The sequence below is a fragment of the Nipponia nippon genome, unplaced genomic scaffold (assembly GCF_047370975.1).
Source record: "Nipponia nippon isolate SJK-2023a ecotype South Korea unplaced genomic scaffold, ASM4737097v1 scaffold_18, whole genome shotgun sequence".
Lineage (NCBI taxonomy): Eukaryota > Metazoa > Chordata > Aves > Pelecaniformes > Threskiornithidae > Nipponia > Nipponia nippon.
The window spans coordinates 8,884,243-8,898,660 of record NW_028262334.1 but is presented as its reverse complement, the minus strand read 5'-3'; the positions used below and the strand labels follow the sequence as shown (position 1 = coordinate 8,898,660).

The window sequence follows — 14,418 nt, the reverse complement described above, 5'->3', positions numbered from 1 at the left end:
TGGCCCTTTCCCCACAGCTGAAGCCTATCCTCTCCAAGGGGGGCGGACCGGAGCACAGCCCGCTAATCGCAAACCTCTTCAGGCCACCTGGGTTCCTCAGGGTTACTGGATGTTAGAAATAACCGTGTGTACAGTTTGATTTCTAAATGGGTGTTTTTAGGGTGTAAAATGCAGCTGGCCCGCCAGCTCCTGACTTTAGCCTCCGAGCCCCGCGGAGGGCACGGTGCGTAGCTTTTGTGGACCAGCGCTAAGCGCACGGGATGAGTTGGGCACTGGAGCGTAGCCACTTTCTTGGCAGGAGCTAAGAAGTTATCCTCATGTGAAAAGATGCGTGAAATCCTGAGCCTTTACGGTACAGTAAATAACCCCATCAGACTCACCTCACCCAAAATGCTCGACTAGACAAAGCAAGCTATTAGGAGCTTTTATTAAAAAAATTATCATAAACAAATTATTTTACTGAGAAATAGTGGCTGGCCACTTGGTCTTGTGCCCCCCAGTAAGCGTGAGGCTCGGCTCTGCTGGGCAGGAGCCAGCGATAAGCTGGCTTTTGCTTTTTAGCTTTTAAACTCCATGAAGAAATCCATGCCGTCAGGAGGCAGGAGCTGGGAGAGCAAACACACGTCTCTGTACGTGGGCTAGCGTGAGGGAACGGAGGGCAGGATGGCTTTCAGGTGGCTTCTGAGGGGTCCTCCAGGAGGGTCACGGCTTTCTAAGTCCCGTTTAAGTCATCATTCAGCCTTTGGCTAACTTATAACTATGACCTCGGACTTCTGTTCAGACGTTACAAGTGTCAGGTGCAAAGGTTTGAGCAAAGAGTATTATCATGGAGGCTTAAGAAACATTTTTTGCTAAAACATTTTCAAAAATCTAGAAAATACATTACACATCTTCAAAGTTACTTCCAGTATATCTATCTCAAAACCAGTGGCTAGCTTTTACACCGGTTTGGCGGTACTTATAATAATATTAGAATAATAAATCCTAAGACAGCCTGAAGAGGCTTCTGAGGAGAAGACAGCTGGCTTATAAACTTATAAATAAAGATTGTTACTTTAATCAAATCTGAGACTAAAAGCTTAATATTGAGACAAACTTATCCAGAGCCTGAAGCCTCTCCCAGCTTCCTACTGACATTTTTTTTCTGCTGTAGTAGCTAATTTCTTGCCTCTCTGCCCATTCATTTCCAAGACGGCATTTTAACTAAGTAGTTTCTTTGATTTGCAGAAACTTGAGAGATTCAGTTTCTCAGAAATAACAAATGACAAGTTTCTGGTTTCTCAGGCCTTTTAAATCCAGAACACTGGGGGATTTAGTTCAGACCCTCTTTAAGGGCTATGTAAACTTTGGGAATGTGGTTTTTGCATTCTTCTCGTGACAACCATATTCGCACAGCTGAAAATTAAAAATACATATAGTTGTGGAACAGGAGGCTTATATAAATAACAGGTGAAGTATTAGTAAGAGTGAAAGGAGATTCGTAGGACAGTCAGGGATTCTTTAACTTTTCTAGCTCTAAACCCACATCAATACTAAGGACAAAAATGGTAATTTTAAATGCAACATCAGAACATATAAAGTAAGTACGGAAGAGATCTTTAGAAGTTGTCTATAGTTCATTCCCATGTCAGATCAACTCTGCTGACATACAGAGCTGCTGACAATGGTTTAATGTGGTCTCATCTTCCGATGATGCCAATTTTACACCTATCTGGATGTCTCGTTCTACTGCTAAAGCACGTTTTCCACCTGGAGAGCATTTCTTACGTGAAATGAAAATCTCCTTGGCTCCAATCTGGGTATGGTGCCTCTTGTTCTATTCACCACAGACAGACACCAAGAACAGATTATTCCCTTCCTCTTTGTTTTTAATTATTTTTATTTTCTTAATTCTTCCCTAACATAGCATACAGAGCACCACTTACTCCAGTCTTCCCTCCTGAATCATGCATTTTTGAGACTTCTGATTCTCTCGTTGCTCGTTTCTGGATTTCTTTCAGCAGGCCCCATCCCCCTTGAAGTTTTGTTTCCCCAGACAGACACAGCTGGAGCCTTCCAAGAGCCAAGCAGAGTGGAGGAATTATGCTTTACACAGTGAAGTTTACTACTCTGATCTGTCAGATATTTCCAGTAAAATAAAGCTGTAGGTATTTGATGTATATGCTTAGTGAGAGTGGTAGGACTTTATTTCTTATGTAACTGAAATTTGCCAGTTCAGTGTTAAACCTGGAACTGGGGAAGCAAGGTAAAACTTTCATCCAGGGAAGCCAGCGACCTTCGGGCAGCACGCCGGAGGAGCAAGGAGGAGACGTTGCATTCCTGTGTCTTGCCCTGAGAGGAGAACCACGGGAGAAATCAGTCTCTTGCACTAACAGTGTACTTGTAAAGTGTTTTAAAAACCTGTTGATGAAAGATGCTGTAAATGATCTTTATTTACTCTTTTCAGGACAAAAACCTAAAAAGAAGCGTCACAAGCCCAGCCTCTGTGTCTGACTGGGTGACTTCTAATCACACGGCAGCAGGAGCAGACGCTGTTGAGAAGGGGAACGTCCAGCTGGAAAATCCCTGTCCCAGGCAGCGCACGTGGAGCGCCCGCACTTTCCATGACTTCCTGGCTCCCATACCACAGCTACAGAAAAAGTGGTGTAGCTGGACCACCAACAGTCCCTTCACAAAGCTGGTTGACAACAGCGTGAGTCTTGCAGGGAGGGGAGGACGTGGGGGGGGATCTGTGCCCCAGTACCCCCAGCCGCTCGCTGATGGGACACGTTTTCCCCTTGGCCTACTGCTTTGCCTCTCCAACCTGCAATGCGATACATATTTCAGTCCATCTTGCTTGGTGTATGGGAAACTCTTTTGCCTAACCATATTGTAATTTATTCAGGCTTTCCTGAAGTGCTAAGAAGCTGTATTTCCCAGCAGTTAGCACCTGGTTAAGAAATGATCCCTAGTCCAGAAAAACATTAAAAAATGCCTTCAGACTAGATTATCTCATTGAATGGTCTGACACGTACCTTTTTTCCCCTGGTTATGCCTTAAATTTATTTTAATTGACGTATTACTATTGCATTGCGAGGAATCCGTAGGTGTGGGAGGGATATCTAGGTCTCACTGACTGTAATCATCAAACCAACAGCTTGTTACAAAGCTAATAGAGGATGTTTCTTCTTTTTTAAGGTAATAACACAGGTTTTTGCTAAAGAATGCGTCTCACCTCTAATATAACCAGGAATTTTAACTTTTAGTTCCCTTGGGATCAAAGTTTCTCAAGATAGCTGCTTTTCACGGCATGGCTGCTAATTTATTATTATTTTGTGCAGGGTTTTCCTACGGCTGCAAGATCCCAAGGTGTCCCAACCAGAAAGGTAATCTCAGCCACTGAGATAGAGGGAGCATCAGAGACCATTTACTCCGATTCATCTGCCAGTAATGCCTCATACCCCCTCACTCTGTCTGCACAAAGGCAGCGGAAGCTAAGCTCCTGCAATTTGAAGAAGTCCAGGTTTGGGAACCCTTATTTTGGATTTTTAGCCAGTTCTCCTGACAGCAAACATGTGAGGTCCTTGGATCCCTCAAGACATCTAGGGGCAGCATCTCCAATTAACAGCCAAAGCCCCAAAAATCTTCTAGAGAGCTCCAACCCACTGAAAATCAACTTGGTCAATGGTTCGAAAACAAAGGAGCTTATGGTAGAAACAGATAAAAACAAACCGGTTTTTGTTATTTCTGAAGAAGGGGATGATCAGCAGCCCCTGGTCCTAGCAGAACATCTTAGTCAATGTGGAGATCATCTGTCAGAGCAAAATGCTGCGTACGCTCCAGCTGTGCCAGATAACCAGCCGGCGGTTCTGCCCGTTGAGGGGAACGGTTCTGCCAGCTTCACCTCAAATCTTCCCCTGTGGGCAAAATCCCCTGGTTTATACAAAGGCCACGTGAAGGCCCCTAGCTCCTCCAGGGACCGGCAGAGCTCGTCAGCTGGAGATGCTAACGCTACTGAGACCTCACAGAACTGCGCTAGCCTAGCTGCTCCTACGCCATGCCAAGCCTCCGTCCAGTGATGCCCTCGGAAGGACTGAAACATCAGGTCACAAAAACCAGAAGCCACAGGGACGCGATCAGAGTGGAAGCTGTGCCAAGTAGCTGAGCATGGCAGTCACAGATGGATGCAACTTTGTTAAGAGTGGTCTTTGCCTCCCACCCATTGGGACTGAGGTTACGAGGATACGTACAATAGCACAGCACAAATGCCACCTTCCCTTATGCTCACTAACCTCGTCTCTATTCTTCTGCATGAAATTTCCGTGTGGTTTGTACAAGAAAGCATCCTCTGAAAAGCTACTTCAAACTGTAGAAAACCATTTCTGGAATGGAGAAATTAAAGTCATGTGAAATGGTTACATCGTGGTTTGTATCTGAGATGTAAGTCAGTCCTCTGTCACTGTGCTATCACTTGAGTCTTTCTGTTGGGAGCTATGAGTTAAATTCTGTTTATAGCTATGCCTGTACAATCCAAGCCTTGCCTAGCCAAGGGTAGGAATTCAACCGTGCATGTTTGCGTGCAGTTTTGTAAACTTAATTTTAAGCATTTCGTAACTTCTGCACTCTAGCACAAAGTTTACCAAGCATTACATCTCTAGTATTAAAGACCATGATTGTCTCATATCCTAACTCTTTAGAGAAGCATACAGACAAGCTGAGCAAGCCAATACTGGATGCTAGTTCTATGAAAGTCTGATGTAGCTTCATCTTTGTTAGAGCTACGTAGGCTTAAAACACCTCAGTCCGCTACATTTTTAAGTGACTCCTCATGGCAACAGGAGCATGTGTACAAAAACACTGCAATACTAGGAATAGTCTTCAGCATCCAACACTTGGATATTCGCAGCTGCTCTGATCCCATATCCACCAGCTATTTACTGCTGGTAACGCACATTGACTAGAGAGCAGGCAAGACTTAAAAGACAAAATTAAGTGGGGCAAACATTGAGTGCTCACTGCCTTTAGAAATGAACTACTCAGCGGCTGTGCCTCCCCGCGTGCAAATCCAGGGCATTCGATGGACACTGAACCAAAGGGAAGCCTGCTGGTCCTCTTGCCTGTAATCACCCCGTCAGTATTTTAATTGCCTCCCGGTGATATTTTCCTATCTTTGCAAGAGACTCCTGCATGTTCAGCCCACAACTTAGAATTATTTTGCTTTCTTAAATGAAAGAAATTCCCTATGAAGCTGTATTTTGCAGCTGACACAGCACATTGTTTTAAAGCAATAGTATGTCATAAAACAGGTGTCAGAGAGACATCTTCTGTACAAGTCTTCCCCTATACTAGCTGCAGTGTGCACTGAGTTATCTTAATCCTTCTATGTGAAGGCATTTAAGTCTGATTCCTGAAATATTTAGCTGAATTATTTATGATTTCACCTGCTATTACAGCTTCCATTTGCCACCTATTAACGTCTGAGCTAGGCAACACAAGATCGTAGGCTTTGCCTTGTATTTTGTGTGTGTGTGTACGTGCCTGCGTAGACACAGAAGCCTTGCGTCTGGCAGCAGCGGAAGCAAAACCACGCGTGCCCGTTAGCAGTCGACTCCAACATGCACAGCAAACGAGTCTCCGCATTTGTTAGTACCAGACTGCGTTGAGTAGCTTTGAAGCACAAAAGTCTGGCTCCGAGTTGGGTTTTTTTGTTGTTTGTTTGGGTTTTTTTGTCGTTGTTTTTAAATTAACACTACATGATTCAAAGGGAAGAGTTAATATATTTATGATTTAAGAAAATATTTAGAAGTCTTCAGTACTCTAATAATAACTTCCACTGCATTAAATTCATATACATTGTAATTCAGAGTCAATGTTCTGTTACTTATTACATTTCTAAAGACTGAAGTACTAAAATCTACTTCTGAAAAGTACTTGTGTTCAGTTATTGACAATAGCTACATTTGAAGGGCTGGAAAAAGTGGCTTTTTCAATAAAAGCGTGTTTAATTATTCATTTCTGCAATGTAATGACACTTATTTTGTTTATTTTGCTGAAAGACTGAGCTGCCCGGGCGTTGCCTCAGCGCGCCAGCGCGTGGCGGGGCCTACGCCGGCGCGGCGACCTCCCGAGCGGCCGCTGCAAGGGAAAGAGCGCGAAAGCTGCTGCGCCGTTCAGTCAGCAAGCACCAAGGATAAGCTCCGCTTTGACTTCCCCTCAGTAGCCTAGCGAGAGAACGAGGTGGTTGCTTACGCCGACCACCTCTACTACCTGTCCGTGTAACAGATTTTTCCGAAGGGGTGAAGCCTGCTGCCGGAGGCTGGTTTCCCTGGGAGTCTGGATCTCCTTTCATACACTGCTTATCTTACCGCTGCGTACCTCCGCCATCGTTGCCGGCTGCAGCAGCGTACAGCCAATTATACAGGAGACACTCAATCAGATATCCTATGTTCAGCATGGACTATATCCATCTATATGTTGAGAGAGGCCCTCCTCTCCAAGATCAAGCAATATTGAACAACGCTGCTCGTTCTCAGAGCAGCCGCGGCGCAGGCACCCCGCGACCCAGAGGTGATGGCTTCTGCCAGTGAAGCCCTGAAGCCCCGCGCCTGAGCGGGGCGTGCTGCCACTTACGTTCCTGACTTCTCTTTTGAAGTTCCTATTTTTTTTTCAGGCAGATCACTGAAATTAACTGCTGAAGAGGTATTTGTGTTTTATTTGTACCTTCAAAGAATTTATAAATATTTTCTTCCTCTTACAGCTAAAGGAACTGTTTTGAAATCCTCCTCTTTTTTTATCCCCCCAGGAACAGAATCAGCTTCCACCCATACTCTTCAAAAAACTCATTGCGCAAATTTAAGAAATTCTGAAAGCTCCGGGTGGAATGAAGTGCTCTAATACTCTCAGCTGTAAATATTGACTAGGATTAGTTTTTAAATAGTATTCCTTATGGCATTTATTTCGTTTCTAACAGCTATATTACTTCTGAGAGCTATGCGGCCACTTTTTAATGACAAAAAGCCTCACAACTTGTGCACGGGCTCGGGATTCAGCTTTACCTTTGTGGTAACGCCGTCAGTTTACTGTGCTATTTTGCATACTGTAACTAAGCAGCAAGTGGGATAAGCATGCTAAACACTTGCTGAAGAGGGGGAAAATAATTTCAATCACATTTGCATGGGGAAAAATGTCCAAAGATGTTACGGAGCTAGCAAACAGAAGGAGTATTCTTTTCAGTAAAAATGGATTTGAATAACGTTCACTTTTTTATAATTAATCATTCTGGACTATACTAGGCAATCCCTCTAGCCCATGTGTTAGGTAGATTGAATAGGACAGAAATACATGGCCATTCCCTATTTTTTCATTCTTGAAACAGAGCTTCAAAATAAAAGCTTGAAGCTGTACAAGCTGACGAGAATCCTGTGTGCTAGGTTTCTCACTCTCAGGTAGTTAAAATGGTTGAGAATGGAGGCTCAAGGGGAGAACAATCCAAAAGATTTAACATGCAGCTAATGTGTCCTAACTTTGAGGATTCAGAGTAGCATTCAGCAAGAAAAATCCATTTATAACTTCTCAGCAGAACCAGGAACCGAGGTTTCCTTTCAGAAATCTAACTTCCCTTTAGGAGCAGTTGGTTACAAAGCATCCTACTCATGACTGTGTGGCTTTGGGGGGTTTTTCGGTTGTTTGTTTTTTGTTTTTTTCTTTTTCACCATGAGAAGGGCACACGAGCCATAACAAAATGCATTTGACTCAAACAGTCCAGCCAGTTACTAGATTTTATTCTAAACAATTAAAGATTAATTTGGATTGCAAGGGAAAAAAGATACATCCTAAGCCAACGCTTACCTAACGAAAGCAAGCAACTGAAGCTCGGCAGCACTGAAAAGAATACCCAACTGAGACCAAGTATAGCTTCCACATACGTTCGTGGTCTGTCTAGAAAAGTCTTTGATGTTAAACCTCATATGGCACACTTAGCATTTCTTATAATTCATTTCCTATGGAAACTAATGAGCTTAAGGGTGAAATTACCTCATTGAAAGTCAAAATGGTGAAGTGTGAAGAAAAGAAGGATGACCTGAAAAGCAGATTTAGAAGCAATCTTTGCATATTAAGCATTGCTGTGGGAAATAGTATAATTAGTTTTCTTCAGAAGTTATTCCTTGGAATTGTGTAAGTGGTATTTCAGCTCCCAAACATCATGCAGAAAGAATGTTAGATAAAAATAGGTGGAAAAAATGCAAAATCCCCACACATTTTTTTTAAAAATCAAGAGATCCTTTCCTAACTTCCAGTAACACAGTGACTGTTGGTTTATTTTTAGAGGGCAGACTGTACAAAATAAGGCCCCCTTCCAGCAGAAATTTCTAAGAGGCCACAAGAAACCAGATTTTCTGAGCATAATTTAGAGTTGAGCATTCTTTTCTCAAACGCCTAACTCCTCCTACTTGAATCAACTTATTTCCCTAAGCTCTTGCCGTAGGCTAAGCCATCTGCACTACGCAGTTCCACTGAAGACTAGAAACTGATACAAAATGGATGGATTTTGTTTGCAGAATGAGCGAGTTAATGATTGATCTTTGAGTGTCAAATACCAAGTTTTTTCTATTAAATTGAAGGAAACCAGTATCAGAGCTTCAACACAAATTATCCTACACAGTTGCTGATTCAAATACTTGAGACACACCGAGGGCTCTCAGATTAACCCTGACTGTTGAGGCTGGTACCTTGTCAGCTATTCCAGCCGCAAAAGGCCGTACATTGTACTCTCTCTCGCAATCGCGCTACCATCTTTCTTTATTCTCTACAGAGGAAGGACTCAGAAGAGCCTATGCTGTGCCAGAACAGATCACTTGATAGGGCATAAATCCAAAATCAGCAGCTTCCTCAAACTAAATTAGTTACAAGTCATTTGTTGACATAATGGAGTATAAAACACTTAAACCCACCGATCTAAGTGCAGGGCAAGCCAAAACCATGACACATTTTAAGGTCTATCAGCTTGTCTTTGTGGCGTACAGAACACCACAGCATTTTCACTCCTGCATTACTTAACCTGAGTCTGAATTTCTCTTAAATTCAGTCTGAAGAACAAGTGACAGCTGGTTTAAGAACAGCAATAGAGATTAGCTACAACATTAAAGGATACCCAGTTTCAAGTATGGGAATGGCAGCAGCGCAACAATCCGAGGATACTGAACGGCAATTTGAAGCTTAACAACTCCGGCATCGCTGCCTTCCGCCTCAGACAGAATGGGGTGCGGACGAGTCCTCCTATTTACTCAGCAAGGGAAAAGTTCTATGCAGAAAAAGTTCTATTAATAGTAGCCATTTGAAATCTTATCATTTGTACAAATCACATCATTCTAAAGATGAACACAATGACAATCATTTTCTCTAGCCTGCTGTTAAATCAATAGTGGTATCGTGCTTGTCACTTCAGCGTTTACAGTGTTCCCAGAAATTAAAATAGTATCTGCTTTTTTAAAAGTAGTAAACTGTTTTTTTATGTACTAGCAACTTGAAGTCATCTTGTTGACAAAAATTCTATTTCATAGTTTTTCCACTTACATCATTTGTTATAAATCCTGTAGAGATACTGATGATCCTTTGTGATATCATGTGACACTTTTAAGACAGTTTGAGAGCCTTTCTTGGAATGACACAAAACCTCATGTCATCTGCAGTTACTACAAGTTCAAGGATGATATTTAGTTGCAAAATCTCAACATTCGAACAACTAAGAGCTTGACCAAGCATTAGCAAGTGTTGCATACATGCGGTTCTGTGGTGAGAGAAAACGCCACAGAAGAAAGAGAAACAGACAGCTTCAGTGAATTTTTTTTTTTTTTTAATTAATAACTTCTTAGTTCAGGAAAAAAATAAATCACAAAAGAGAACTGGAAGAACCACTCTCCACCTTCTTTATAAAAGAACTTTCTCAAAGAGAGAGACTATACACCTTGTTCACCACTATGTCAAACCCTATCATAATCACCTCAGTTTTCACAACATCTATTCTACCACAATTCATGCTCAGCTTCCAAATATCTCTTATAAAGGAGGTGGGGGTGTGCTTTAGACAGGTTAAAAATATGCTGCACCTTTACAGTATTTAAACAATTACACCAAGCATAGTTCATACATTTATCACATTAACTATCACCTGGTAACCATACATTTAAAAAGGTCTAATGTATAGAGTATGTAATACCCATGACAGATACTCTTACTTACTTAAGAGCATATAAAGATCAGGATTTATTCACCCTCCCCATCTGCAAGTTAATTTCTCATCTCTTCCTGGTACAATATAAATGACCAAAAAATCCCTTCATTCCATTGCACTACCGCAACCCTATATGCATAGAAAGGCAGATTAATTATCTGTAACAGGGAAAAGGAAGAGGGGTTTATAAAAGGAATCTGAAGAACCTCTACTGCACAGGTAGTTTAGATGTTAAGTACATGAGTTTTGTTGTTTGGGTTTTTTCCCCAATTGTTTTTTTTCTTGAAGTCACATAATACATCCCTCTACAAACATAACTTGAGTAAGTGCAAGTGAGGTTGTACATAGTACTGTAGACACATTATTCTTGACCAACAAAAAAAATTCAGCACAAGAGGCTTGAACACTAGCACAGTGACAAGTCTATGCCGAAAGCCCATCTGGGGTGTGGGAAGTGGTGAATGAGAATGCAAAGCACATTTCTGCATCTAATGTGCAAAGGCTTGATCTCCACAACTGCACTCAATTTGCTACATGCACAGCCAGAGATGAAAATGAGATCAAAACCAGCTGGGAATGGTTGTCCTGAGAAGATATAATAACCATTAAAAAAAAAAAAATCTAAACATAAAATACAAATACAGAAGCAACAGAACATTGTTAATAATACTAAAAGACAGAAACACACTGTTGTTGTTAAAAGAAGTTTCAAGTATTATTCCAGATCCAATTTCAATCCTACTCACAGGAGAAAATGCCCAGAGATTAGGAAGAGAAGTCCACACCAAAGTGTATTTTTAATAGCATACGGGCATGGTCAACAGACCCATCCTTGCGACAGCTATTTTAAAAAATAAAAATCTAAACAGAAATGCATCATTCTAATTAGCATTCATATTAAGTTGTGCATTACTGGAAGTAGTTGTTTAATTCACTGACACCAGTAGACACGATGTGCTGCATCATTTGTGCTCCGTTATATCACAAGATATTGTGTGTATGCTTTTTAGCATCGAAGTATAAATCCTGCTCATAAAATAAGGCATACTTAAAAACAACATGGTATCTACAGAGGTAATTTTGTATGCTTTCTTCTCATTCTGTTTCACTCTTCTAGGTGTGATGAAAAAGAAAAATTGGTCCCAGTTGAGGTTTGTCAACATTAGGTACCAGATTATGATGAAGCAGATCAGATCATAGCAATCTGGGGGGGGGGGGGCACTGGGATTTTTTTTTTTTTTTTTATTAGGCTTGGGACACTTCCTGGATGAGCTCTGCAGAAGGCATGAAAATAAAATCTACGTTTTTTTTGTGTGACACCAGTGTTCCCCTTCATCATCCCTATCCAGAAATGCCCCCGTATTGCTACAATTTGTCCAAACTGAATTATTTTCTGTAAGATTGTTCCTTCCAGTAAAGCTGCTATATTCTGTTTTAAATTATAGCTTTTTCTACATTTTCACCAGTGTATGCATGCTAGAGAACAGCTGCATGGCAGAGGTACATATTTAGCATATGGTATCAAACAAAAAAAGAAATACAAAAAGTGAACCAGTGTGTCCTACTGGCTGCTCTATGTCAAAAGCACTGTTTGGTCTTCTGATATAAAACACTACAGAAGTAATATTAGCGGAAGTCTGTCCTGCTTCAAGTATTACCCCAACTTTAAATGTGATTTTCAAATTTTTGTGCAATTATTTTTGTAATTTAATGTGAATAAAAACATCAACACAACTAAACTAAGAAAAGAAACTGTACTACTTCCACTATAACACTGCACATATGGTAGAAGCTTTAAGTTGAAACAGCTGTTTAATGGACGGAATTTTTTTTTAAAGTGAATATTAACGTGGTTTCTGGCCCAAATGCAATGGGTAGCGACAAAATATCAGACTACCGCAAAATGCAGTTACAAATATACACTGACAATTTCCTTCTTAAATATTAATGGCTCTTGAAATATCCATCAGATACTTTTACAAAACATTTCTATTTTAAGTCTAAGGATTTTTCTTAGTTTCTTCACAAGTAGTGCAAATACACTCCTTATTCTTAGGTCTTCCCAAGATATGGCTGGTTTTTGTGTGTGTGATTTCCGTTTCTGTTCTTCACTGAAGTGACACAGGGACACTGTAGTCATGAGGATGGAATGCAATGCTTGCTGGAACTCCTTGGAAAAAAAAATCTACCTTATTCATGTACAGCTGTAAAAGTCTACAAATGAAAAAGTTCACACCAGATTACCTGATGCAAAAGTTATTGATTCCCTGCTATGGGGGAACTGAGAAGATCCCCTGAAACCTTAAACTGTACAAGCAGTGTAACAGGTTTTTGTCTCCTCTCTACAGACTACAAGTATTCAGTTCTTGAATCGTGTTTGTTCACAAATGTGATTGAATTTCCTGAAATAAAAAAAACCCAAAAAGTATTAAAATGTAACAAACTTCTCAGAAGTCAGGCAACAAAAAAAGAGTCAGCATCTTTCACAGGGTATTTTAAATGTTAAACAGCTTAAAGCAGAACATTTACATGCTAACATATCTGTTTTTCAGAACCTGTTTGGATCGTACCCTACTACCATGTTATCTGTAACAGGATTTTCAACATCTTTCCTGCCTAACCCTTGTTAATTTTATTACGCACACAGAAAACCTGTTATTAAAAGCATTCATCTATACTTCTGCATACTTCAAACCCAGAAGGCAATTAAAAGAGGAAGCAGTGAATTAATTTTGCCCTGTGAGACATTAGTAATTTTTAGTAGACAGCATTACACAAGTCACTCAGAACTAGAATTAACTAGCCTAATAATACGTTTCAACATAAACATGTTCTTTCACTGGCTTAGAATCTTCTTCCGGAAAGAAAAGAAGTTTTTCTCGTTCCGTATTATTTAGGTTTTATGGGAATAGCAAGCCTGCCTTCATGAATTAAACAGATAACACAATTTTGTGCGAGGCAATTCGGTCCAAGCCTCAAAGACATCTCACTATCCATTCTGTTTTTCTCTTACTTGGGTTATGCATGCCCTGACACATAACTGAAACAGGAGTTGGGGTGTTGAGTGTGTAAATACATCTACGGAAGAGATGACGCAAAAAGAGACCATGAATTTTCTCCCTCTTGCTGAATTAGATCAAAGATCAGAAAGAAACCTTGCTTACATAACGAAACTACTTGGCAAAACAGTTTAGCTCAATAAAAAAAAAAATACCATAACTGGGTACCTAGGAGTGGTATAACAGGATTGTTTGCTTTTATGGATTTTAGGAACTAAGAGCAGCAGCCAGTAAAGTTCTAGGAACAGCTAATGCTTGAAAGAAGAAAGGAAAAAAAAAAAGGGGAGAAGAAAAAGAGGAAAAAAAAACTGAGTCATTTCTATTCTAGATAGAATTATCCACCACAATATGAACAAAGATGACTGGTGAGTACTTTGATACTGAATTAACTCTCTTAACATTTGAAAACAAAATCTCCTCTGGGAACACAGACAGTCCTGTAATGTGAAGTTACAGATAGCAGTGGCACTTTGAATTACATCTGCAACTTAAATCCCAAATTACTTTTGAAAGTTATTTGGTAAAACCCTCTGAATTTGTAACAGACTGGGGATGAATATTTTACAAGTCTTTCTTATGATCTGCTTGCCTGAGCTGTACAGACTGGTTATTTTCAACCCACAGTACCTGAAATATTAAAGGAATTATGTTAAGTGTGTATGTTCATTGCAGCATTAGAAAGATACTGCAGATTCTACTATTCATTAAAGCAATTTCTCAATAAGGGGTAACAGCTCCTCTATCTTAAATTGCACTGAGAATGTAGAGAATTATTCATAAAGCAAAAAGGATTTTTCTACCCTCCCTGGAACCAGTTAGCTCTTAGGTAGATAATTTTTGTTCTGTTTTACAAGTCTTTAATATTTGTCTTACCACACATGCATCTTTTCGTAAGAATGAAATTGCATTGGTTATCAGTGGCCTTGATTTTTTTTTTAATCAAGGACCTTGATTTATTTTGGATGGACGTTGCTCACGAACAACCAGATACCAGAAGTCCATGTTCCCTAGATGTATTAAAACACTTGAGAAGTAGAGGGCTAATCTCTTTTCAGGCTCAGTATTTCATTTTCACCATATGCCAGATTGCTTGGGTCAGAGGCATAAGACCTAGAAACATCTCCAAAACCAGGAACTGCTAAGCCACAC

General features: G+C 40.4%; 2 protein-coding genes across 7 annotated transcripts in view; one reads left to right on the top strand and one right to left on the bottom strand.

Moving 5' to 3' along the window:
- The window catches only part of LOC104021066 (uncharacterized), a 34,458-nt gene extending 28,654 nt beyond the window's left edge, over window positions 1-5,804 (top strand). The window contains exons 6-7 of the mRNA XM_087754429.1: window positions 2,447-2,692; window positions 3,321-5,804. Coding sequence (XP_087610555.1) covers window positions 2,447-2,692; window positions 3,321-4,058 — 984 coding nt within the window. The 3' untranslated portion in view covers window positions 4,059-5,804. The remainder of the gene's footprint in view (window positions 1-2,446; window positions 2,693-3,320) is intronic.
- Window positions 618-14,418, bottom strand: part of CHFR (checkpoint with forkhead and ring finger domains) — a 35,668-nt gene continuing 21,867 nt past the window's right edge. For 2 of the 6 annotated variants that reach the window (XM_087754432.1, XM_087754431.1), the window contains exon 18: window positions 1,906-2,331. In XM_087754432.1, the coding sequence (XP_087610558.1) occupies window positions 2,118-2,331 (214 nt within the window). In that variant the 3' untranslated portion in view covers window positions 1,906-2,117. Of the gene's footprint in view, window positions 2,332-9,736; window positions 12,613-14,418 lie in introns of those variants that run through there. The other 4 variants (XR_015704026.1, XM_087754433.1, XM_087754430.1 and 1 more) reach the window with 4 other exon arrangements.